At 40.5% G+C, this 24,386-nt stretch overlaps 1 protein-coding gene across 1 annotated transcript; it reads right to left on the reverse strand.

Annotated features, from left to right (window-relative positions):
* Positions 1–13,278: 13,278 nt before the first annotated feature.
* si:dkey-29p10.4 (E3 ubiquitin/ISG15 ligase TRIM25) lies at positions 13,279–20,615 on the reverse strand. Its single transcript, XM_031755723.2, has 7 exons — positions 20,287–20,615; positions 17,586–18,538; positions 16,360–16,455; positions 15,102–15,350; positions 14,977–14,999; positions 14,460–14,614; positions 13,279–14,333 (listed from the first exon to the last, which is right to left on the reverse strand). The coding sequence occupies exons 1-7, from the start codon at positions 20,534–20,536 to the stop codon at positions 13,789–13,791; spliced, it is 2,271 nt and encodes a 756-aa protein (XP_031611583.1). The 5' UTR covers positions 20,537–20,615; the 3' UTR covers positions 13,279–13,788.
* Between the last annotated feature and the right edge of the window lie 3,771 nt (positions 20,616–24,386).

Genomic DNA, 24,386 nt, shown 5'->3' on the forward strand with positions numbered 1-24,386 from the left:
CAGGGGACTTATCATATACTTCGGTTCGCTCCCTGCAGTTCTTTATGCGCAGGTCAGGATGCTCCTTTGGAGCAGGGTAAAAACTAAAGGCAAAGTCTGTGCAGGCTGCTGCTGCTGGGTCAAACCATATTTGGAAATAGTTCTGAGTCTGTATAAACCTCAACAGAATGGAATATTTTTCATTTTTTTTCCAGTAAAAGCATGTCAAATCGAATTTCAAGCACTTTAAAACTACAGAAGCTGGCAGGGAAACAATAACTGTCTTGATATCAAGAAACAATGCTGCATGAATAATAGAAAAATACACAAAAACATGAATGTTTACTCGTGGCTTGGTTCTGTGGGTTGCAGTGTAAATATGTGCTTTGTCCTTCAGAGTGAAATATCTCAGCAAATATTGCACAGACATTTGCGGTGTCTCCCTCTCTTGGTTTAGATCCACACATAAAAAACATCCTATTGTGATCAGCCTGAGCACTTTATGTTTTACTGCAACCGTCAAATGTCTTCATGCTAATGTGCTAAACTTAGATGGTGCTCGGCACAAAAAAAAGACTAGCTGCAGAACATCAACATGTTCAGATTATGATCATGAGCTTTTTAAGCTTAGAATCTAACCCTGAAGGAGCAGCTATTGGGACTTTTTTATATGCAGAAACATTAAACATGAAAATACTGAGTCTTCTTCATCCTGGCGTTGTTCCCTCTGGTGCAGGGTCCGCTCTTCGGCAAAGGTTTCTCCATTTGGTTCTGTCCAAGGCGTCCTCAGGTTGATGGTCTTAATGTCCTTCTTAATTTTGTCCATCCACCGTTTCTTCGGTCTGCCTTGAGGCCGGCATCCTTCTGGGTCGATCATCATAGCTGTTTTTGCTACAGAGTTCTCATCGCTTCGAATCACGTGTCCATACCACCTCAGGCGGGACTCGAGCATCTTTTCCTTAATTGGGGCTACACCTAGTCGCTTCCGTATGTCTTTATTCGTAACATGGTCCCGTCTTGTAATTCCCAGGCTCCATCGGAGCATGCGCATCTCCATGGTGTTTATGGCCTGTTCATGTGTGGTCAATGCGGGCCAACATACGGAGCCATACGGGGCTACTGGGCGGACCGCCGTTTTGTAGATTTTTCCCTTGAGTCAATCTGGCATTCTTCTGTCGCAAAGGACACTGGTGACCTGTCGCCATTTTAACCAGGCTGCATTTATTCGTGGTCGGACATCGGAGGTGATATTTCCATCGTAGCTGATGACTGAGCCCAAGTAGCGGAACTCTTCTGTCTTCTTCAACTCTTCGTTGTCAATTATGATGGTGCCGTCAGATGCGGGCTGGTCCGGTTGTTGGAGGGCGCCGATGCTGTCCAACATCTAGGTGCATATCTAGCACTAGCAGCCGGTGTTGCGGGGCAACATTGTCAGATGGAATGACCTTTGCGTTTGATAAGGTTTATACTGCTTCGGCGAGTGAGCCAGTAATCAATCTGTGTGAACCGTCCTCCACTGGCGTAAGTTATCATGTGAGACGGGCGCTTTTTGAAGTAGGTGCTCGCTACAATGAGGTTGTGGGCTTCTGCAAAATCCAGGATTCTGCAGCCTTCTTCGTTTCGCGTACCGTATCCTTGTCCACCGTGGTGTTGTTCATAGATGATCTTCAAGTTGTACCCAAAATTCAACTTTGGACTCATCTGAGCGCCCCACTTGTGGGGTGTAGCAGCAGACCACTCACAGAGCTGTCTTTCCGGAGTGTATTTCAATTGACATGAGACGATCACACAATCGGTTGACGGTCACGACGCTGTCTTTGAGTTTTGCAGCGATCGCGATACCCACACCATTTTGGGTTTTTGTTTCTCCATTGTAATAAAGCTTGTACCCTTCGCCAATTTCCTTGGCTTTTGCTCCGCTCCATTTTGTCTCTTGGACACAGGCGATGTCGATGCGGCGGGTCTTCAGGGCAGCAGCCAGTTCGCGACTTCCCGTCATGGTTCCGATATTTATTATTCCAAGACGAAGATGGACTCGTCTCTTTAGCCCACTCCGTCCATGAGTGGGTAGCCCTCGCTGATTTCCCATGTCGTTCGGGCGAGAACGGCACGCGTCGCCTGCGGGGGGACGCCCTAGCATTTCCCGAATTTTGACGTTCCATTGCCATTGGATGCGACGCTTTGAAGCTTTGATCGACTTGTCGCACCGCCTGACCGCCGTTGGTTGGTTATCCAGGAGGCACCGCGAGGAGGTGGTGATTGGATTTTGCTCCCCATGAAAATACTAAGTCAAATCAATAAAATACTTCACTGCTCTACCTTTCTGACAGCATCCATACCTACGTCTGCAACCCGATGCTCCAACACTTGCCTCTTTCACTGCCCTACTTTGTGATTTAGGTTGTTAAGATGAGTGCTGTTTGAGTGCTTTGTTAAGTATATTACTTTTACATAAAATCTGTCGCCTAATGCATTGGTAAGGCACTCAGGGCACTCCAGTGTGCCATACTTTGTGGCAAACACCACCTACACATTTGTGATAAAGTCAGTTGAAATAAAAAGATATTTTGTGCACCTGCTGAAGTGCAATAAAATCTGCCCATGCAGTTTGATGCTGCTGTGCTAGTCCTGGCCAGCTCGTTCTCCTTTGTAGAGGTGATTTTTATTCATTCTCAGGTATATAAATGACAGGCAGGGATGGAAGAACGTGGGCTAAGAATGTATTCAGCTGTGACCAGCCAGCTGCCCCCGGGGACACAGACATTATTCACATTTCACCAAGAGGCTAAATTTGAGATGTGAATAAATCACTCAAGTCAGCAAAAGCTCGGAGGAGATAAATGACAGAGTGTGAAGAGGAAGCAAGAGCGAGCTAACTGGGAGAATTCATAATGGGCCAAAAGATATTTGAAGGGGGAGAAATAGCAGAAATTGCAGGAGAGGTGAAGATTTCATTCTAATGAGCTTGCTTCATTTTAAGAATTGATTACACATCTGCGTATTACAAAGACAAATACTCCACAGTCCACTGAATGGTAGCTGTTGAAAGGCCGGACTTAACATGATCTGTTTGCAATATGTGAATTATTGCTTTTTATATAAACAGCCATAATGTCATGATTCATATCGAATATTTCCGTCTGCAGGCTCACTAAGCAACATGCCAATTACCGAGAAAACTGGAAGCAGTTCGCCTCCATCAGCGATAGAAAAACATCCCGGCTAGTTGAAAGAAGGCTCCGGAGGCAGGCAGGAGGAAATAAAAATGGTGATTGAGGATGTATTGCTTTTACTCCTCCCAAAAAAAAGAGGCCTGATTGCACTGGGCAGAGCTGATGGCTTCATCTCCCGGTCACAATGCTGCTGTGTGTAGAAATGTCAAACATTTCTTCATCCACAGCATCTCTTACAGCCTGTGCATGAGTGAAGAGCTCTCATAGCTGACATTTTGATGGTGTAGGTGTGAGATAAATGTGATAATACTTCTCCCAGATTTCCCATTAAGAGTTATGTTCGTGTAATCAACGAGCGTTTGCGTGTATTGATTGTTTCGTTTACTGTAATTGATTTATCATACCTGATATAACCCTGCATGTTGTTCCCCTAAGTACTTTAAAACATTATTAGAACAAATGCAAAGCTACCAGCGGGTGAGCGCCAGACTGCAGAAACCAATACCTAAAATGTCTACAGACAGACTGGCCTGTCTGCCTTTTAATAACATGCTTTTGTCCAGCTGTAACATGTTTTGAATTTTGATATTTTGGGTACTATGCTGAATTCCTCGCCAGGAGTTAGAGGGGATTCAGACTGAATAGCCCTGCAAGGATGGTTTGTTGCTTAAGGATGATTTGTGTGGTAGTCGAAGTAATGTGCTTAATAGCTTGAAATGAGCATAATAAGGGATCTATTATACTCAGTTCAACCTCCACATTTTTATTCTTGAACTCTACGGCTGTAACTTTTCTTGTTCAACATCATCTTTACCATGTTTCACTGGATCTTGGTGCAACCGCACAGTTCAATCACTCTCAGAAACAAGCAGGGTTTTTCTGTTTGTTTGTTTGTTTTATTCTTCTCCCTTTAAGTCAATTTTCCCCTAATTGGTTGCCTCAGGGACGTAGGAGGTTTGTACAGAAGGTGGGTGGAGCTTAGCTGTGTGACAGAGATTACTTTTTCTGCTCTGTTTGACATCAAAAAGAACCAAGAGCTACATCTCAAACTCTAGAGGCCTCTGTTGGTATATTAAAAATTAAAGTTCATAACAGTTCAAGATCTTTTTCTTTAGAAAAATATTGAATAGTTTGTTTGGAAGGGCTACCAGGAAAAAGCCTCTTCTCTCTATAACAAAAAAGGATGGCAGCATGACTTAGGTTTGCAAAGCTGCGTCTAAACAAACCACTAGACCTCTGACACAATGTCCTTTGGACGGACGAGACAGAGTGGAGAAGTTTGGATATAATGCGCAGCACCATGTTTGGCAAAAACCAAGCATAGCACAAAGATTTCATACCATCTGTTGAGCACTGTGGTAGAAGGGTGATGATTTGGGCTTGTTTTGCAGTGACAGGACTTGGGCACCATGCAGTCTTTGAGCTGACCATGAACTCCTTTGTATACCAAAGTATCCTAGAGCCAATGTGAGGCCACCTGCCTGGCAGCTAAAGCTCGGCAGGATTTGGATCCTGCAACAAGGCAATGATCCTGAGGACGGCAACAGAATGGCTAAAAAAGAAAAGAATCAAACTGTTACAATGGCACAAAATCCAAACATCAAATATATACCTGAGCTGTGCATAAAGGAATGCCTGCAAATCTCACGAAACATAATCATCAAAAATTTCCTCCACATGTAAGATACTGATAACATTTTCCAGTTTTAAGTCCTGTGAAAACTTTCTGAAATGTTTTGAAAGTCTGGCCTATGTCTAATATCAGCATGTAGCATCATGTATCACTACATAGCTGTACGATACAAATGCATAATCAGTCCAACAGGTTTTTGCAGCTCTGGAAAGTGACTCCTGTTGTATTGTTCATCACAAAAATTGCCACGTAAATAATAGAAACACGACTTTCCAGGAGGTATGAATGGGCACAGGTATACTCCAAGCACTGGGAAGCACATTGCTGCACAGCCTACATTGCAATTAGCTGCAGTAAAAGTTAGCCAAGTTACACTTCTTGCCTGATGACGCTGCATTATTTCATCAGAGGCTTTCGTACACTGCTGTGTCAACAGACTGGGTCCTATTCTAATGAATAAATGCATTTTTTTTTATGCAGCGCTTAAGTCAGTCTGCAAATCAATACAGTCTCATTTGTTCACATCATTTGTTTATTAGCAAAGCAAATAAACTGGAAGTAGTAGCCTCTTCCAGTAGCAAAATACACAAATGTATACAATCTCTAGAGTATGGATTTTATAAATAAATATGTGTCAAAAGAAATAACATTGAATTTTCAAAATCTACTAAGAAGGTAAAAAGTGCTAATGAATGACATTCCAGCAAAATCTATTGGAAGTGCGTGTGGGAGGGTTGAAGAGCTTCAGAACCCACATCTGTCTGATTTTGGCTTTTGGGGAAATGTATCTGACAATTTCTGAAACTTTTTGAAACCAGTGTTCCATTATTTACCGATCCTTTATCCATACTTTATATAACATTAAATTTGGGTAAGGGTTTGATGTGAACTTGTTGTTTGCAATTTCAAATTGTTATAAAGTTCTTTTTAAAGTTGAAAGCAGTCAATGCCAATACCTTCCAGGCCTTCTGCCTTCTAAAGTTATATACTCAAACACATCCTTGCCAGATTTTAAATGTTAGAAATCAATCACATGGAAATATCCATAAAGTTAGAATAAGATTAGGTGCCAAAGATTAGACTCAAGAAGTGAAATCTGCCTTTTAAACTCTCTTATATCCAGGGTCTGGTTTTCTGTTTGCTCTGAAGTACGTGGTGCCATCACGCCAAGATCTAAAGAGCTCTCCAAGGATACTTGAGTCTGACTTTTAAAAAGATCGCCAAATTATTTCAAATAAATCAATACGGATTTCAGTCATCATGCAAAATCAGCCCAAGACCAGACTGATGGAAAAAGAAGTTTGCAGGAACCTGAAAATTTCACAAGACTAGAGGTAACTCTTACAATGTTTGGTGTCAAAGTGCATTTTTGTTTAACAAGAAAGAAACTGGATGAGTCTAAACTGCTTTGGGAGGTGTGCCAGGGCAAAAAATAATTGCTGTCAAAACATGAAGATTAGAAGAAAAAGAACAAAAATATGTTAAAAACACGACGTTTTAGAAAACTTCTTTGGACAGACAGATTTTTAAAGTATTTAGCCGCAGTGACAGGAAATAAACTAATATAATTTGAGGCCGGTTTGGTACTGCTTTGCCTCAGGGACTGGACAGCCTGCAGTCATTTATTCATCTGTGAATTTTGTCATATCAAGTCGTGCTTAAAAATAATGAGGCTGTCTGTCTGAAAGCTGTAGCTGAAGCAGAAGTGGCGCTTTCAACAGGATTATAAGCACACTAGAAAATCCACCAAGAAAACCATCAAAAAGAATAAATGGAGGGTCATAAAATTGTGTTGAAATGCTTTGTTGGGAATTAAAATGCAAGAATACAGCACCCTTAAAACATCAAACTTGCAGCTGAGGGGATCTTTAAAGCAAGATTGGTCAAAATGTCGAGTTAGCTGATGTCATGGAGTCATTAAAAAGGCAAGAAGTACAAGAAGTAAGGATAAAAGGTACAAACCTGCTACCAGGTTTCATTGGTACCTTTACTTTTCACATGACTTCATGATGCAGGTCATAGGAGTCCATGTCTGTGATTGAAATAACAAATTATACTAGGTCACTCATCTAAGACATGGAAGCACATGGCTAACCATCACTGACATCATTAAGAAACACTCTGTCTTTGACTGTCATATTAATGACTTAACAATAGTGGAGACATGTTTATTTGTGAATGTAGTCCTAGACAGTCAACAATTAACCCAATACAGGAAAGATAAAACAGTAGAAAGACACAGAAGGTTTCTCTGTGACTGTGTGACTGGTCAGAACAAGACACACTTCTAGAGGTTAAAGCAGAGACATCAAGAGCCACTCCTGTTTCTGCTGCTGGAAATGAAGTTGATTACAATGAAGTGCCAAGAACAGCTTCATCTCTGCAAATGCTGTTTAATTAAATGCTAATAAGGTCAGTGCAGTGTGCCAAAGGACAACAGATGGACAAAAAAAGCCAAAAAGTTTATAAAGGAGCACAGATGGTTGGAAAGAAAATCTGTCCCACTCTTCGCTGACTGACAGTTCAATGAAGTGTAATTATCATCATGGATTAAACCCAGTACATTTGGTACTCCATATGAAGACAATATTCTTCTTCTTAGCATAACATAGGGATTATCTTTCAATAAAGCCAGCGATGAAGGGAGGTAAAATGAGACACAATACCGTATCACAAAAGAAAGCAATAATAAATAAATATGTATAAGGGACAGCATGTATACAGTTTATAACACATTAAACACACAAAGCACTTTACAGTCAAAGTTTTGGGGGGAGTTTTTTGATACATGCACTTTGGGGGTTGTTTTGTTTTGCTCCAGGACAGTTGGACATGAAAAGTGGAGAAGGCAGAAATAAAACCAGCCAGTCTGAACCGGTCTATCTCCTGGACCACAGCGCTCATGCTGTGTAGCTCTACATGTGTCGATAAATCCAAAAGGGAAGCACACAACAAGTTTCAAACTCATCTTGCAGAGAGCATAATGGTTATTGCTGTTGGTAACATAATGCATTTATTATTTGCAAACCTTTTTTTCCAGAAGTTTTAGGAGTGTATGTATGTTACTTTTTTTTTTTTAACCATTTTTCACCATTTTTTTTTTTAACCAAAGTGCATTTGTGAGGCACTGATGTTGGATGAGAAGGCGTGGATCTCAGTCTCCGCTCTAATTCATCCCAAAGGTTTTATAACAGGTTGAGGTCAGGCCAGTCAAGTTCTTCCACACCAAACTCACTCATCTATGTCTTTATGGACTTTGCTTCATGCACTGGTTATGTCATGTTATATTGGAACAGGAAGGGGCCGTCCCCAAACTGTTCCCACAAAGTTGGGAGCGTGAAATTGTCCAAAATGTCTTGGTATGCTGAAGGATTAGGAGTTCCTTTACTTGAACTAAGGGGTCAAGCCTGAAAAACAAACCCGCCCTCTTAGTCCACCAGATTTATACTTATATTTAATGCAGTGAGACAAGTACTGTTCTCCTGGCAATCGCCAAACCCAGACTCATCTGTCGGATTGCAGAAATAGAGAAGCATGATTTGTCACTCCAGAGAAAACGTCTCAACTGGTCTAGAGTCCAGTGTTAGCGTACGTTACAGCACTGCGTTGACTCTTGACATTGTGCTTGGTGATATAAGGTTGTGATGGAGCTGCTTGGCCATGGAAACCCAGTCCATGAAGCTCTCTACACACTGTTCTTGAGCTAATAAATAAAGTGGAAGCTAATTCCCAATCGCTTCCAATTAACAGCTGAAGGGTATGAGAGCAATTGTGTGACTCGCAATTGTGACAAAACAACCAAAAATTAAGAATTTATAATCTCAGAGTTATAAATTATAACAGGCAGTTACATGCTGCTGCATGTAACTAAATAAAACATCAAGCATACTGAACGTCAACCTCTCGAGACAGCCTGAATCCCTTCTACTAACGCGTCCTTGAACGAGACACTGAATCCCAGTCACTTCCTGAGGCTCAGTCTGAGCCTCTGACCTGTATTCTGACCTTCCTGCAGAGGGGCAAAGTGAAAAAGCAGCAGGACACATATATAAATAAACTATGTGAAAGATACTGCTGATATTCTGAGTGATCAGAGACTGGGAGAGTGGCACGGTAGGTTGGATGAGGAGACAAACTGGCACCGCAGCTGACAACAGAAAGAGGGTAACTAATGGTGCTGCTGTTTCTTTGTAATCTGCTACCATGTCAGTCGTTGAAGACAGAAATAAATTTACATTATAAAGGATCTTATTGTTTGCCATTCAAGTGTGTGCACTGTGCATGATTCTTAATTCTCCACAGAATACAGAATCAAAGCATTCTTTGTACATTTCCATGATAGTGACCAACCATGCAGACAGATGTGAGATTTGGATTTTTATCACTCGCACAGCCCTGCCTGTCAGACAGATGCAGCGATAGACTTTCTCATGAAAGTCATAAGGCGTTCATTCGGTAGAAAGTAAATTGATTTGCCTGGGGAAAGGTGAAGGAAGAAAATAGGCACGCCACTCAACAATAGACCCAGCACTTCTTGTGTCTCAGATTTCCATGAACTGTTCCAAGCCTGGCATATGACCAAGTCAGACACGTGAGTCTCCCAGCTCACCTGAGCTCACCAAGTGTTGCCATGCCAACAGAAGACACGGCCACATGGGTAATGTACAGACTGCACCAACCACTGGTCATACTTGCACATTAAGTTTGTATAGTTACAAAAATTCTATGGTTAAAATTCACACAGAAAAACACAACACAGAAAAAATGTTTTGGGGGAATGTGTGTAACTCATTAAAGATATTAAAGAGATGTGTGACCAGTATTCTGCCTATGATGTTTCCTTAGCAGGTACTAAATTTATATCCTCAGATAAAGAGCTCATAACATATCAAACCATTATTTATTAGACAGAATCTAAGCCAAAATGCAGAAGCAGTGTGTGGAAAAACTAAGCACACCCTGACTGTTTTCATGGGAATTAAGAAGGGAAGTGGACTTCATTAACTGATCATTAGCAAATGTGAGGGGAGACATCAGCGATGATCTGAGAAACAATTCTTGCTGTCCATCAATTTGGGAATCCACAAGTGGGGGACATTCAAGACAACTGCCAATCTTTGTAAGAGTTCCAGACTTCCCAGCAAAATCACCCCAAGGTCAGACTGTACAATGCTTCAAAAAACCCAGCAGCTACATCTCAGACTCTATGGGCTCGATTTACCTTGCTGAATGTTGAGGTTCATGGCAGTACAAGATTAAACAAGCAGTCTTTTTCTAATTGTACTAGAGAAAAACTTGCCTCTCAATAAAGAAGCTGCATCTGAACAAAGCGGAGATGTGTGGGCATAATGCAGCGCTACATCTCATACCAACTGTAAAGCACTGTGGTGAAGGTGTGATGATTTGGGCTTGTTTTGTGGCAACAGGGCCTGGGTACCTTGATGTCACTGAGGTGGCCATGAACTTCCCTCTAGAGTCAATGTGAGGTCATCTGTCTGACAGTTAAAGCTTTGCCTAAAGTAGGTCAAGGAACAGAAGAAAGAACAGAAGTGAAGCAGCAAATATACAACAGAATGGCGGAAAAGAAAATAATCAAGGTCTTGCAATGGTCCAGTAAAGGGAGGTGTGCATTCCTGCAAACCTCAATGAACTAAAGCAAATTTCTTTCACAACGATGTGAGAGACTTAGAATATAATTAGTTTAAGTTATTGCTGCAAAAGGTGGTTACACAAGTTACTGAATTGTGGGATGCACTTAAAGATGATGCAACCTATCCATGTATCATGACTGCACATCCAGTTCAGAGTAGCTGGACCATTTCGTAAAAATAAAAATGGTTTAAAGGTGACTTATTATAGTCATTTACATTGTGAGATTTTACTTCTTAGACTAGAGTAGCTTTGGATGATGGACAGATCAAAACCTTTCGAGTCACAATAACTACCTCCTGTTTGAAAATGTGGTCACATAATATGAACAGTTTTCATTGTAACAGTACAAAAATCAGTAACAGAGCAGAATTAAATACAATTTTAAACACAAGAATGAGTTCTTTAAGGTTAGCTTGATTCTTAGGATAAGACTATTTTTTGTAGTTATGCTCTAGTCTTTGCAGCCACTAGAGTAGCCAGTAGTGCATTCAATTAAAAAGAAGTTTATTCAGCCTGTTTGAAGGAAAACATCAGATCAAAGACTTTTTAACGAGCAGCCCGTGACACACTTGTCTTCTTTACACCAAAACTGAAATTTAGTATCTTTGGCTACAGTAGCTAAAATGTTTAAATATAAAATAATCAGAGTATTTGATAGATGGATTAGAAAGCACAGCTGCACCTTGAGAACGTTTCTGTTGAAGAGAATAATTTTTGCATCCAGATGGTTAGAAGAGTGTTTGATAATTGAGGAAAAACCTTGAGAACAACAGTGAGTGCTGTTTCTCTGTGATTCATATTGAAAGGTTATACATAGGAAGTGTAGAGAGAAACCATAGAGACACCTAATTATGCCATGTTACTGTACCATAGATGTAGATTTTCATATGCTCCACGGAGCTACAGTATCCCCATCAGTATAATGAGAGTGTTTGACTTATCTTGAGCCAAGAAGTAAAGGTCGACTCAGGCACATTGCCCCATGAAAAATGCAAATTGAAGTGGTTACTGGTCCTAGCTCAGTAAATGAGGCAATTTGTGCTGCACGGCCCTATTATTTCCAGTTGCACAAAGAACAACCTTTGATGTGGCCTAGAACAAATTTAAATGTTACCAAATATCAAACTTTGAAAGCGAGCTTGTTTAACTTTTAAGGGGGCTAGCACAAGGTCACCAGCAAGTAAAAAACAAAAAAAGAGAGGGAGACACAGCGGAGGAGGAGTGACATTCTGTGGCATTAAGAAGACAGTTTAAGTGGAAGTCTTGCTGCCTTCCATCTGTTTGACCATCTCTGACCCTCAATAATTTCATGCCATTCCACTTTCTTCCCTGACAATGATGACAGATAAAAGCTTGCAATAAAAAGGGAGAGCGCCGACTCAGAAAGCTTTGTAAATAAGACCTTTTTTAACCCACTTATGGTGCTACTTTACTATGAACGAGCAAAACAAAGAAGCATGTTCCTACATTTGCACAGGAGATTATTGCAAAAGACTTTTCTTAATACTTCCCTGGGTTTAGATCTCTTCTAATTAAGTATTGATTTTAAAAGCTGATTTGAAATTGATTGTAAATATCCATGCGAATGGCTTTCTTTAGTTTGTAGGTAATCTGTTCAAGTCAAAAAACTACTGGATACGAACAATGCGTTTCCCAAAGTAAGCTCATTACTTCCCAAGTGCTTATAGTCATTTCTCTGCCTTTTCAGTCACATCGACTGAGTAATTTATTACCGTGCACTGACATGCCACTGACATGGTAATTAAGGGATTTGATTCTATTCCCATAGACACAGCAGCCAGATATAGAAGAGGGGATCTTAATATGAAGACATTTTGACAAGTAGACACTTTGACTGTTATGTTTTAGATGTGGGAAACAATGGGGATCATTAATGAACACCCTGTCCCTTTATTTAGCCACACAGTTTTTTAGGGCTTCACATCACATTCATTTTATTCCTTGAAGAAGATGTGCCACGTTGTTCTACACCAACATACTATGTGCTCTCAGCTTATCTTATTGAGGGATAACAATTCCAGAAAAGCTTGCTGAGCGTGGCTGACAGACCACTAGATGGACAGGGAGAGGAGAATTTAATTATCCCGACTGTTTAAGCCTCCTCCTCCTCTTGATCTCTCACAGAAATGTCTCGCATCCTGCCTCCGTGTGCAGGCTAGAAAGGAGTGAGAAATAAAGCAAAACCCACGTAGGGTTTGTGATTACCTTTGGATCGTGTGGCTGCAAGTGTGAAATTGCTGTCATGCTTGGCTGGAGCACCTGCTCAGATTCGGGTTTCTTAAATGTTTGAAATTACATCAATAAAAGTCAGAAGAAGCTGTTGACATTGTGGGGAAATGTTTTTGTTCAACTATGTAAGAATAACTGTAGCCGTTTTCCCCAGGCCCCATTTAGACTTTGATTCGTTTTCAGTTATATTACATTTGCTACTTTAATAAGTTTGTATCCACTGTGATCCACAGACAGCTGTCCCTGAACCACTGGCATTCAGTCGCTCGACCAATCATCCAGAAGGAGTTTCTGTAAATACCACTTTGATCCCACTCAATGACGTCAACTGCGCAGAACCCTAGTCAGAATAAATGAGCCACAGACTTTGCAAAGAAAAGGACAATTTAGCATCTGCTTCGGTCTGCCATCCTATCAGGGGTTTGTGCCAAAGGCAGTGTTTGTTGTCAGTAAAGCTCTCATGCTGTGGGAGCAGTCAAATTTAAAAGTTAGCACGCCAACTGTCACCTGTTGTGGGGAAACACATCACCCACTCACACACCTGTGTTTCTATTTAAAGCCCCATGGGAAGAATCATGGCACGCAGTAACGTAGCTTTGGAAACTCTGACAGTTTATTCCAGTAGAAAGACAAATGAGTCACAACAGGAGCAATAAGGCTTACAAAGATGAGATATGTAATCTGAAGATTTTAAAATCAAATATTCAAAATAGAAACACTATACAAAATATTTGCGTATTGATCATCATTGATAACTTGCCTACCACTTAAAAACGTTCTCATTTGTTGATACATCATCTCAAAACAAAACCATAAAAAAATTCTGGTCTATTAAAAAAATATACTACCAGTGACTGTTACATGTAAGGCATATTGAACAGGATTTCTATTTATTCCAGTTCTTTCAAATGATATAAAAATCACATTTATAGATCTTTGCAGAAGTCAGGGAATGTATGCAGTGTAGGACAGAACTATCATCCATGAGAAAGTTACACAACAGCGCATTTTACTGAGATAGATTAACACTAAAAAAAGGCACCACAGATTGATGAAGTTTGTAAATTAATCAGCAGAACTGATATGGTGCTTCTGTGCAGTTTAAGACTCGAACAGATCACAGATAGACAAGTGTGTTTTAGACACAGAAAAGGCTGGGTAAAGAGGATTAGTAAACCTCTGCTTGTAGGAATGCATTAAAGCTAGACTGCCCCCTGGTGTCACATTAAAGAATGATAAAATACCATCTTCAAAGTCAAGGAACACTCCTACCCTTTGCAGTCCATCTGAATCCACAGGAACTGATACTTTATTATGGAGGGCTTCAACCTTCCTTTTGTCACAGGCCAGGCACCAGGAGTAACTGTTGAACCCCAGACGAGAGTTGTCCTTTTGGCCTTTCCTCTCTATCTGAGCCTCACACAACCCCACCTTCCACCGACCATCATCCACAGACACGCTCACCTCCCAGTACCAGCGCCCCCCCTCCAGTGCTAACGAGGAAAGGACCTGTGGGAAGGAACTGAAGCGAGCCTCGTGCTCCGTGTAAGCCTGCTGAGCATCGCTGTAGGTCACCGTTCTGCTGTTATCAGACAGCTGCAGCTTAGGATGGGCCGTATCTGAATCCAAGAGGGGTATGGTGCCATCTGTGTACACGATTAAAGAGGAAGAATTTAGATGAGAAAATTAAGACTAACTGAATATCCTACCACATGTATTTAGTGCTGTGGCGTAATTAGCTGTGTGAGCTGTATAAACAGGACATGACTTACAGAGGAGCCTGTTAAGATCTCTATCTTTGCTTTGTGTATTGACGACAACTGTGTCCAGTCGCTTCTCTGTCCACTGCTGCAGACACCTCAGCTGGGGACGATTCACTTCCTCCGGGGCCTCAAACTGCTCCACATAGCTCCCCATCTCACTACTCCTGATGAAGGAGAACAGAGTCAGTAATGAGCCCAAAGACTATTGTGCAGCAAATTGCACATATAAATCCAATCTCCATTTGTTAGATGTGTGTACTTAGTGTGTGGGATTTGTACCCACAGCACAAAAGTGTCACATCGCTTTCCAAATCAGCATCCCTGCTGATTGCATTGCAAAAGAACTTTTAAAGTCAGCTTTTACCAACTAGGGTGAGCTAACTAGTACTTTCATTAAAATAAAGTAAACGATTATGCAGCATGTTTACAAAACTGTGATTTTCTGGGAGCACATTCAGCTAGTGAAATGTTCAACAAGCGGACAATTTTACCGCTGCAAAGCAGAAGTTAAAAGCAAATTACTTACAGCTGGGCAATCTTGCTGTATTCCTGCAACGTCAGAAACAACAAAAGGCATTTTACTATGTGAACATTAATAATTCAGCAGTAAATATATGCATATATTTTTTAAGCCAACAAAAATGATCTGACCATGATGAAGGCCTGGTCTTTAATAGAGTTGTCTCCTCTGGTGTCAGCCAGACTCTCCAGCGTGTGAAGGCCTTGTTGGATGGATTGAAGGGAGCTATGGAGGTGGCAGAGTTTCTCCTCTAGTCCCCCCAAAACTCGGTTCTCTTCCTTCTTCACACACTGAAGAGCCAGTTGCTCCTCCTGCTCCAAGGCCTCTTTGATGGTACTGTACTGCTGTTTCACTCCTGCTTGTGCTTCACTCAAAAGCTCCTAGACAGACACAGTATACATATATGATACGTATTAACATAATCTAGTATTGCATTTCTTTACTGTTAGTTATTATGTATTTCTGATCACTAGTATACCGTACAACAATTCAGAGATGCAAAGATATCAACTTAAGATGCTTTTCCAGTTTATTTAAATTTCAAAAATGACATTTTTATCTTTTCCTTTTTGTATTAACTGGTTTCCTCAGCTCAAAATAAAATCCAGATTGAGCAACAGAAACGACTATATCAAGGCTGCCTCCTAAGAATCCATGAGTAGAATTAAAAAACCTGCAGGAAGTGGCAACACTTGGTCAGTCGGAAACAGAATGGTCCCTGTGGTTAGTAAACGATACCTAAACATTAGTAAAGGGTGATCTAAGAAAAAGACATCCAATTCCTCAATTTCAAACATCAGTTTAGTCACTTAAGCCTTGATTGAACTCAGTTGCGGACACAGACATGGATGGCTGGAGACACCGTGATATTATACTTCTTTGAAGTTTGCTGTCTGCTCTGCATTGGAATGTAAAGTCTCTGCAGAAGAGTTTGTACGGTCACAAATAACAGGCAGGGAGACGGACATCTGGACCCTCACACTCATTAGCTGATGGCAGCATTTATCCCACTCAGACTTTAGCATATTTGGAGATGTGAAAAGTATTTCCCTTTAATAGTATTACGGCCACTCTGAATGACTACTACTCAAGGAGAAGTATTTAATTGGGGGCAGCCATCAACCATGTAACCATAACCTAAAAACTTTAAGCTTAATGTCTTTACATTTTCAATCAAAGCCACCTAATATTTGTATTATCTGTATAAAGTCTTCCCATTCTGACATGAAACAAAAAACTGGAGAAGTTTATTAACAAATTTTAGCCAATTATATGTGCTTCTAAAAAACCCTTAAATTTCAATGCAATGGGTATGAGAGAAAATCTCTTGTAATTCTTAGCGGCTAAGCAGAACGTATGCATATTTAACAACAGACTTAGCCAACTCACTTTGAAAGTCTCTTTCTTTTGAGCGAGCTCGGTCACTCGGTCCTTCACTTGCTGCTCAGCCTCTTGCAGTTGTTTGATCTCCTCTTTCAGGTTTCCCTGAGGAAAAATGTCCACAAAGATTAAAAACAAGTCACGAGTCTATGCCTTTGATTATGTCTATATTTAGCCACAAGTGCTGTATGCTCACAGCTGGACAGTTAGATATTTTTTGTTCTTCAGGCTATGTTCCTCGCCACTTTGAATTTGAAGCAAAGTAGTTTGAGCAGATTCTCCAAAATATAAAGTCCTAAGACATATTTTAAGAAAAGCCTAAAATGATGAGGGTTATTTAGAAAATGTTTAATAAGCTGGTAGCTTAGATCTATTGAAAAACATTATTATTTTGTACTAAATTAGATACAAATGGCTGTTGCTTGCAAAACCATTAAGATACCCCTCTAAATCTCTGATTGTCGTGTTTTAAGCTTGTGAACCTTATACATTTTCCATGTGAATAAACAGACCTGTGTTTTCTCTGCTAGGGGCAACAGTGTAAATTGGAGGATAACAGACTTCCTACAATACATCTAGAAGTTACATGACGAATGATTAGTTAAAAATGGCTGTCAAAATAGCAAGTAAACTCATAGGAAAGGTCATTCGATATTCAGATAATCCGCTATCATAAATGGTCAAACAAAAGACCGAAGATATATGACCAGACAGAAAGACAAGAGAGACAACTAGATAATTTTGAATAAAATCAAGAAACCAAATATCAGGAAACAGAAGCAAAGATTACTTTAGAGACCGGCTCACCATTGCCAAGTATAACCCTGCTTACAGATCATTATGGGCACAAAAAGTGATTACAGTGGTAATGATTTTGTTTGTTGTCTATCTGCCTTGTGTTTGTGTGTTAGACTGCGTGTTATTCATGCAGTGTTTGTTGTCATGTTATGCTTGTCGGAAAAAGCAGATGAGTTGAAATATTTTTGGATGTGTGCTTCTTTTCTACTCCAGGGGCGCATTAACGCAACCAGTCCAAAGTTAACCCAGCTCAGCACCTCATCTTCTGATATCTATCAGATCAAATATTTCAGATGCTCGGTCACTGCAAAGAATTTCCCACAAAACACTATATGTTTTTAACCCATGTGTATCTGTGTAATTATTTCTCATCCGATTATCTTCAGGTACCATGCACTGAAATCAGATCTCACATGCATTAAGTCAGCAGCACTCACCCTGAGCTCTCTCTCTGCCTCCCTGATGCTGACGCATTCGTGGTCACGATGGGAACCTATGACGGTACACACAGTGCACACACACACTGCACACTGCCGACAGTAGATACGGTTCATCTCATGGTGATCCTGACACTTCCAGAGGGAAATGTCTTCCACTGGAGAAACCAGGGTGTGATTTTGGAAAACTGGGGTGTCCAGGTGGGGGCGCAGGTGCTCTGAACACATGGAGGCCCCGCACACCAGACAAGTTTTCACTGCAGACTGACACCGAGTTTTAGGACAATAATGACAGGGCACAGGGGTGGTGCTTTTGTTCTCTGCCCTGGAGACGACGCCAACATGACTTGAGGATCCTGAAGCAGGTAAATTAATTATGCTTGGAATTGGAGATGACTTGCCAGCATGGTGCACAGGAGGCTTATCTTTTCCTGGAGTTGAGGTTGCAGGAAAACTGTGAGAGGTGGGAGTTGACAAAGGCTTCTTTGGTGTCACACATACCCCTGTTACTTGCGGGTCTTTCTTGGGGGTTGCAGGAGGAGGTGCTTCACATATGTCGACTTCATTGTCAGAGTCATCCAGTATGACGACCTTTTCTGATTTATGCTGGACTGAGATGGCTTGTGGCCCATCGCTTGCAGATGATCCACTGCTGTCAGAGTTCTCTTTGGAGGTTGAGCCATCACCCTTTTTAGATTGGGAAGATTCTGGTTGTACTACTTTCTTAGATGTTTCCACAGCAGTTGACTCCCCAGTGTTATTTGACAAGGAAGTGGTGGGAATCTCTGTGTCACTGAGCAATGCACGAGGGCTCTCGACAGTTGCTCTCTTTGTTTCAGGCTGTTCAGGTACAGGTGTGCTGGCCTTCCTCTTTCCAAGGAGTCGGCTGGTGAGCGATGGCCTCCTTAAACTTGCGTCAGATGTACTTTCTTCATTGTTACTGGTGGATGAACCTTAAAAAAACACAATAAAAGATAAGCAAAACTGTTTTTAGAGAAGGCTGACTTTGCACTTTCATAGCAATGTTTCATATAAACACCTGCATGCTACCTTCTGCAAGCACTGAAGAGAGTGTACTAATTACTTAGGAGTTCTGTGCTGATGTTGCCTTGTAAGGAAGGAAGGTAAGCAACACAGATGTAACTGTTCAGTGCACTAAAGGTTTAAAGGTGCTGCTTACACTCATGATCACACGTCAAAAATAGACTTTTAACCCTGCTGTCTATTTGCTTTAAAAGAGTTCAAACTTTGACCTCAGAGTTTTAATTGGACTTTGATCTGAGACACTGTAAACAAATGCCGAACACTGCTCCCATTAAATTACACAAGAGCTAATGTTTTGTTTAAGATATTCTGTTTTAAACCTTGTGACAGCAAGAAACAAGGAAGGAAATTTGCTCAAGCACTGTAATACAATCAAATTCCGAGGTACCTGTATTTCACTTGAGTGTTAAATGTTATACTACTTCATAATTAGACTTTATTTAAGAATGCATTATGGGTTTTCGATTCCCCAACTTTTATTTGAAAGGCATGTTACTGGTGATTACTAGGTGAATAAGTTAATTAATTAGTTATAGCTTTCTCTCTCTGTTAATCCTTGCAACCTATCCAGGATGTATCTAGTCTTTCACTCGTTGTCAGAAGGAATAAGACATTGAAATGCTGAAAATTGTTGCTTAGTACTCAAATCTAAATCTAACAGTCTCACAAAAAACAGTTAAAGATGAATATTTCTAACTACGACAGATCAGAAGATTAGAGCCCAAATGGTATAGCAGTTGGTGATGATGTATGATGTATCACAGATGGAGTGGTAGTCCCCTGTCTGTTGTCCTTTTTAACAACATAATATAACACCAAAGAAATGCTAGAAATAGTATTATTGATTTTCTTTCCTGCAGGTTGCATCCATTATTAATCACATGTATTTATTTACCAGCACATCCCACTGAGATCAAATTTCTTTTACAAATGAGACCTGGCCATGCAACATGATACAAAACGCAACAACTCAGCACTGTTTGAAGTAGGGACGTGCATGACTAGTCGACTAGATGACAAACAGACAAGTGGTGCCTTCTTCTGAAGATGCCAACTGGTACTGAAATGTATTAGTGGAATAGTATTGTTGAAGGTTCAACTGGGCTCTAAAACAAAGACAGCAAAAATATAGTCTTTTAACGTAAACTGCGAGTTTTTACACAATGACGCTTCATTGTTATCCATCACTAAATTAATACAATCGAAAAATATATTAATTTATCTGTCACTGGTCATAGATGCACATAAAAAACAAAGTTTTGGTTTGCTAAAACCTTTTTTTTTTTTCTCAAATTAAAGATTAGACCACCATGTGCTATTAGTTTTATAGCACTTTACGTCCCCTAAGGTTGATCAATTGGTATCTTCCATTTAGGAAGCGCAATCTATTTGGTATTTATTAAGGTCTTTGGATTAGAATTAAACTAGTGAACATTTACTAGCTACAGCTAGAATGCGATTATAAGTATGCAGTAGTCTGTTTAGTTGTCTAGTTTACAGTACTTAACACATGCCCATTATGCTTGTGAGCGGGAGACCTCTGACGTTAGCAGCTAGCATTAGTTTATAATCCCGCCTTCACGTTTGTAGTTTTAAGAGTCGTTATTTCACTCGTTCGGTTACAATTTCAATGTTAACCTAACCATCTTAACTGTACCTGCAGTGCTGCGAGGCGGTGCCTGTCCTCTGGGAGTTGGTGACCGTATCAAACTGCTATGAAACGGCAAAGTCTGGTACTCGGTTTTACACCTCCACTCCGGACAGTGGTACGGCCCGTTCGGGTTAATGCTCCACAAGTCTCCAATGCATCGCTGGCAAAAACGGTGGTTACACTTCAGAGTAACCGGGTCCCGGGTCAGCTCGTTGCAGAGAGGGCACCTCGCTGGAGTATCCAACGATGCTCCCATTTTGTTTGTTTAGTTTAGTTTCGATTTCCGCGACGACATGCAGTAGTAGCAGAGGCGGAGCCAAATATTTGAATCTCGCTTCCCCCCTTTGACAGTGAGTTAAAGGTACAGTCTGTCGAACGCAGATGCATGCAGATGTGATATCTGCTCTGAAGTTTGATCTGTCTTTCTTTTTTTTTTTTAAAAAAAGGGGGAGGGGGTATATTTTTAATATAAATTCAAGTACATGGACTGGTTCTTTAGCACTTTTTTACTCTACTTAAACACTGAAGCGCTTAATACAACATGCCTCATTCACCAAGCCATCAACCTTCTAGATGGGCTGTTCTCCATCCTGAGCTACACCACCCCACTTAATATCTCAGCAGATGAATATGAATAGAGCCTTTTTATGCCAAACTCATTATGTGGGATATCTCTTCCACAGAAGCCCCAAAAGCAGATGGCTACACCTTCCAGAGCCTGGTTCCACCAGAGGTTTCTTCCTGGTAAAAGGGAGTTATTTAATTCCCACTGCTGCCAAGTGCTCACTCGGGTTCATCTGAATTTTGTTTTTTGCTTTTTCATTATTGTTATAGAGTCTTTACCTTGCAATATAAAGCGATTTAAGGCAACTGGGTCTTTTATGTTGTGCAATATTTTTAAAAAACTGAAATGAATTAAGCAGCGCTTTTTATCTTTGTCCAGAATATCTCAGATAGGATGCCTACGTTTAGGACTGTCTAGCATTTTTGTCTCTCATCTCCCTGTCCCACAGTGTGTTTAAGACCTTTATCATGGTTTAAGTCCATAAGTCCAATTCTCTGCCCAGTGGGTGAAGTTGCAAGTTACCACAAGGTCAGAAGCTGTACTTGAGCAAATATGATGAAAACTACCTCGAAGAAAAACCATTGAGGTGACAATAGATACCCAGATACTGGTTATAACTGACTGAAGTTGGTGGAAAGAAATTCCAGGGCAGGTATGTCATAAAGAAACACACTATATGCTCCAAATTGTTAGAAATGACAAATGTGTTGAAAAGAGATGTAACACCCCCAAAAAAAAAACCCCAAGGTGATTATCAGACAGAACAGCCACTGGAAATAAGTTACCAGAATTCCTAACAGTAAGAGCATAAGAAAAATAAGACTATATGAAGAGCTCCTGTTATCCTTATTTACTTAGCAAGGGTGTTGGAAAAGTTGAATTCAAATGACATATACATGTCTTTGGCATACTAATGCAAAAACTGTACACCAGGGGTGTCCAAAGTCCGGCCCAATTGGCCCTCAAGTAATTTTATAAATAGAATAGAAAATGGCCCGCACTTCAACTTTTGCTTGAGTGTATTGCACTTCTTAGTTTTAACACCAGGGGGAGCAACTGTTGATCAAGGCAGTTGGTCTACCAAAAAGGACAATCACAGAAGAAATTTACCCCAAGTTACCAAACATGGCAGAACCAAAGAAGCGAAAGGTAGAAAGTGAGTGCAGAAAATTTCAGACACGGTGGGAGAGTGAATATTTCTTCAAAGAATTCAAGGGGAAGTGTGTCTGTTTGATCTGCACTGAAACTGTGGCAGTTATGAAAGAGTATAATGTACAACGTCATTATGAAACCAAACATCAGGCCTATGCATCCTACACTGGTGCTGAGCAAGAGCAGAAATTAAAGCAAATGGTAGCTGTCAGCAACAGTATTTTTTCGTGCTCAAATTGTCCAGGAAAAGGCTACAATAGCAGCTATGAGGTCGCCCAACTCATCGCAAGACAGGGCAAGCCTTTTTCAGATGGAGACCTCATAAAACACGGCCTCGTTAAAGTCACCGAAATAATGTGCCTGGAAAAAGTGCAGGACTTAAACAACGTCAGCATGTCCAGAAGTACAGTTGTGCGACGCATTGAAGACTCGCCAGCCAACATTAAACTGCAACGGTCTGATAAAGCTGTGCTTTTGATTTTTACTCCAGCGCATGCGATGAGAGCACCGATGCCACAGACACCGCAGAGCTGCTAATTGTTTTTGCGGGGAGTGGACGAGAGCACGAGCGCTTTAGGTCAGTAAAAATATATTCCACAGTACCCGTGTGTTAATAAGCACGCATGTCCAGGTACACATGCTTCAAATATCAATAATGCGCATCAATTCTGTCACTACCCTGCTTTTGCGCACCACTTTCATATATGCGTTTTTCTTGTTAACACACAGAGTACACACCGCTGTGCACAGCGCACGCACACGCAAAGTCAGCTGATCTCATCTGATGCAGATTTGCTCCTTGATCAAGTGACATTTGTCCGGATTTTTGGCACGAGTGGCGTACGATCAGCACCGCAGCTGGATGGCCCGATTTACATACCCAGCGCAGCTGATACTCACCAGAATAATTCACTAAAATTATATGGACTCCTGTTATTAAGTCCAGTTCAGTCTGTTAATGCTGATAATCGTTTCAAACGAACGTTAATAGGTGTGTTGCTTAGCCTAAGAACTTAAATAACAAGCTTGAAATGTGCCCGTCCCATTTTCCCCTTTATTGTTTTTTCTCTGTGCTGTAAATCTTCTGTCCAAGAGGAAATCTGCTGCTGTTCTGAGAATGAGCTACCAAAGCTTTTTCTGAATAAATCAATAAAGATCCATTTATGGAAAGCTGTGATGAAGGCAGTTTTGTCTTTAATTACATTCAACAATATAACACATTTGACCACTTTTAAATGATTTTTCTAACTTTAATACGCTACAGTTAAGGTTATATACCTAATTTCTAGTAAGTGGCCCAGCCCCTCCTATATTTTTATGTATGTGGCCCTCAGTGAAAAAAGTTTGGACACCCCTGCTGTACACACATACTTTGTTGTGTGTTTATTTTTCTGAGGTAGGGATGTCAACATTTCGGACTAAAGCACAGCACTGGGAATGTATTCCACATTGTCCCACACAAACACACGCTTGCCCTACTTTTAGCTTGTTGGGCAATTGCCGCCCTAGTTCCTGTGCAACTTCCTTCCAGTTTTTCTCTTCGTTTCCTTCATGACTCATCCGGTTGCAGCAAGTTTGACAGAAACGATATTTTACATTAAATGATCTGTGTTTAAAAAAAAGAAATGTTCTGTCACATAAAAGCGCAACATAACACTTGATCATTCAGTTAAAATAAAAATTACTGCAGTGATTTTATGCCCTCACACGCTGAGCTGCATTGGAATATAATTAAATCTAAATGAAGCTATTCCTCATCTCACCCCCACATACCCCACAGATTCCCATAAGGCACATAAGCCACACGCAGCACAACTCCTGAGTTGAAAATCTGGCAGTACTGAGTGCTTGAAGTCTGAGCTGCCATAAGGGGGTTGTTGATGTTACTCCTTAAAGCACCAGATGGGAACAATAATTCTCTTTTTTCTTTCTCTCTGTGTGGAATTTCTTTTGCTTTTGCGGTCAAAACATGTGACACGGATAAAAAAAAAAAAGGACTATTGTGAGCGAGAGGTTAATCTTTCATAATCTCATAGTGGTTGTAGCTCTCAAACATAACTGCATTTTTCATTCGGGTTGCCTACAATATGAAGTGAGACGTGGCCTTTTATGGCAGCTGAATTATTAAGGAAAGTATTTGGGTAAAAACTATAACCCTTTTACATTTATAAATAAATAAATAAACATAAATATAAATAAAGAAATAAATACATTTATTTTCAAATACTAATGCAACTGCTAAACACTTTATATTTTTCCTCTCAAATCTAAATTTGTTCTTTCAAAGCTTTTATTTTGTAGTAGCAGCTCATCTCATTCAGTGATAGAAGAGTTCAGTGTACTGGCTCCTTAACTTCTATTTGCATTTAGTATTTTTTTTTTTTTTTTT

Source organism: Oreochromis aureus, linkage group 7 (assembly GCF_013358895.1).
Source record: "Oreochromis aureus strain Israel breed Guangdong linkage group 7, ZZ_aureus, whole genome shotgun sequence".
NCBI lineage: Eukaryota > Metazoa > Chordata > Actinopteri > Cichliformes > Cichlidae > Oreochromis > Oreochromis aureus.

Excerpts from the sequence above, each read along its gene's own strand:
- si:dkey-29p10.4 (XM_031755723.2), bottom strand. The coding sequence starts at position 20,536 with ATGGGAGCATCGTTGGATACTCCAGCGAGGTGCCCTCTCTGCAACGAG. Across the intron at positions 18,539-20,286 it reads ACCGCCTCGCAGCACTGCAG|GTTCATCCACCAGTAACAAT; the intron begins GTACAGTTAAGA and ends TGTTTTTTTAAG. Across the intron at positions 16,456-17,585 it reads AGGCAGAGAGAGAGCTCAGG|GGAAACCTGAAAGAGGAGAT; the intron begins GTGAGTGCTGCT and ends ATTTTTCCTCAG.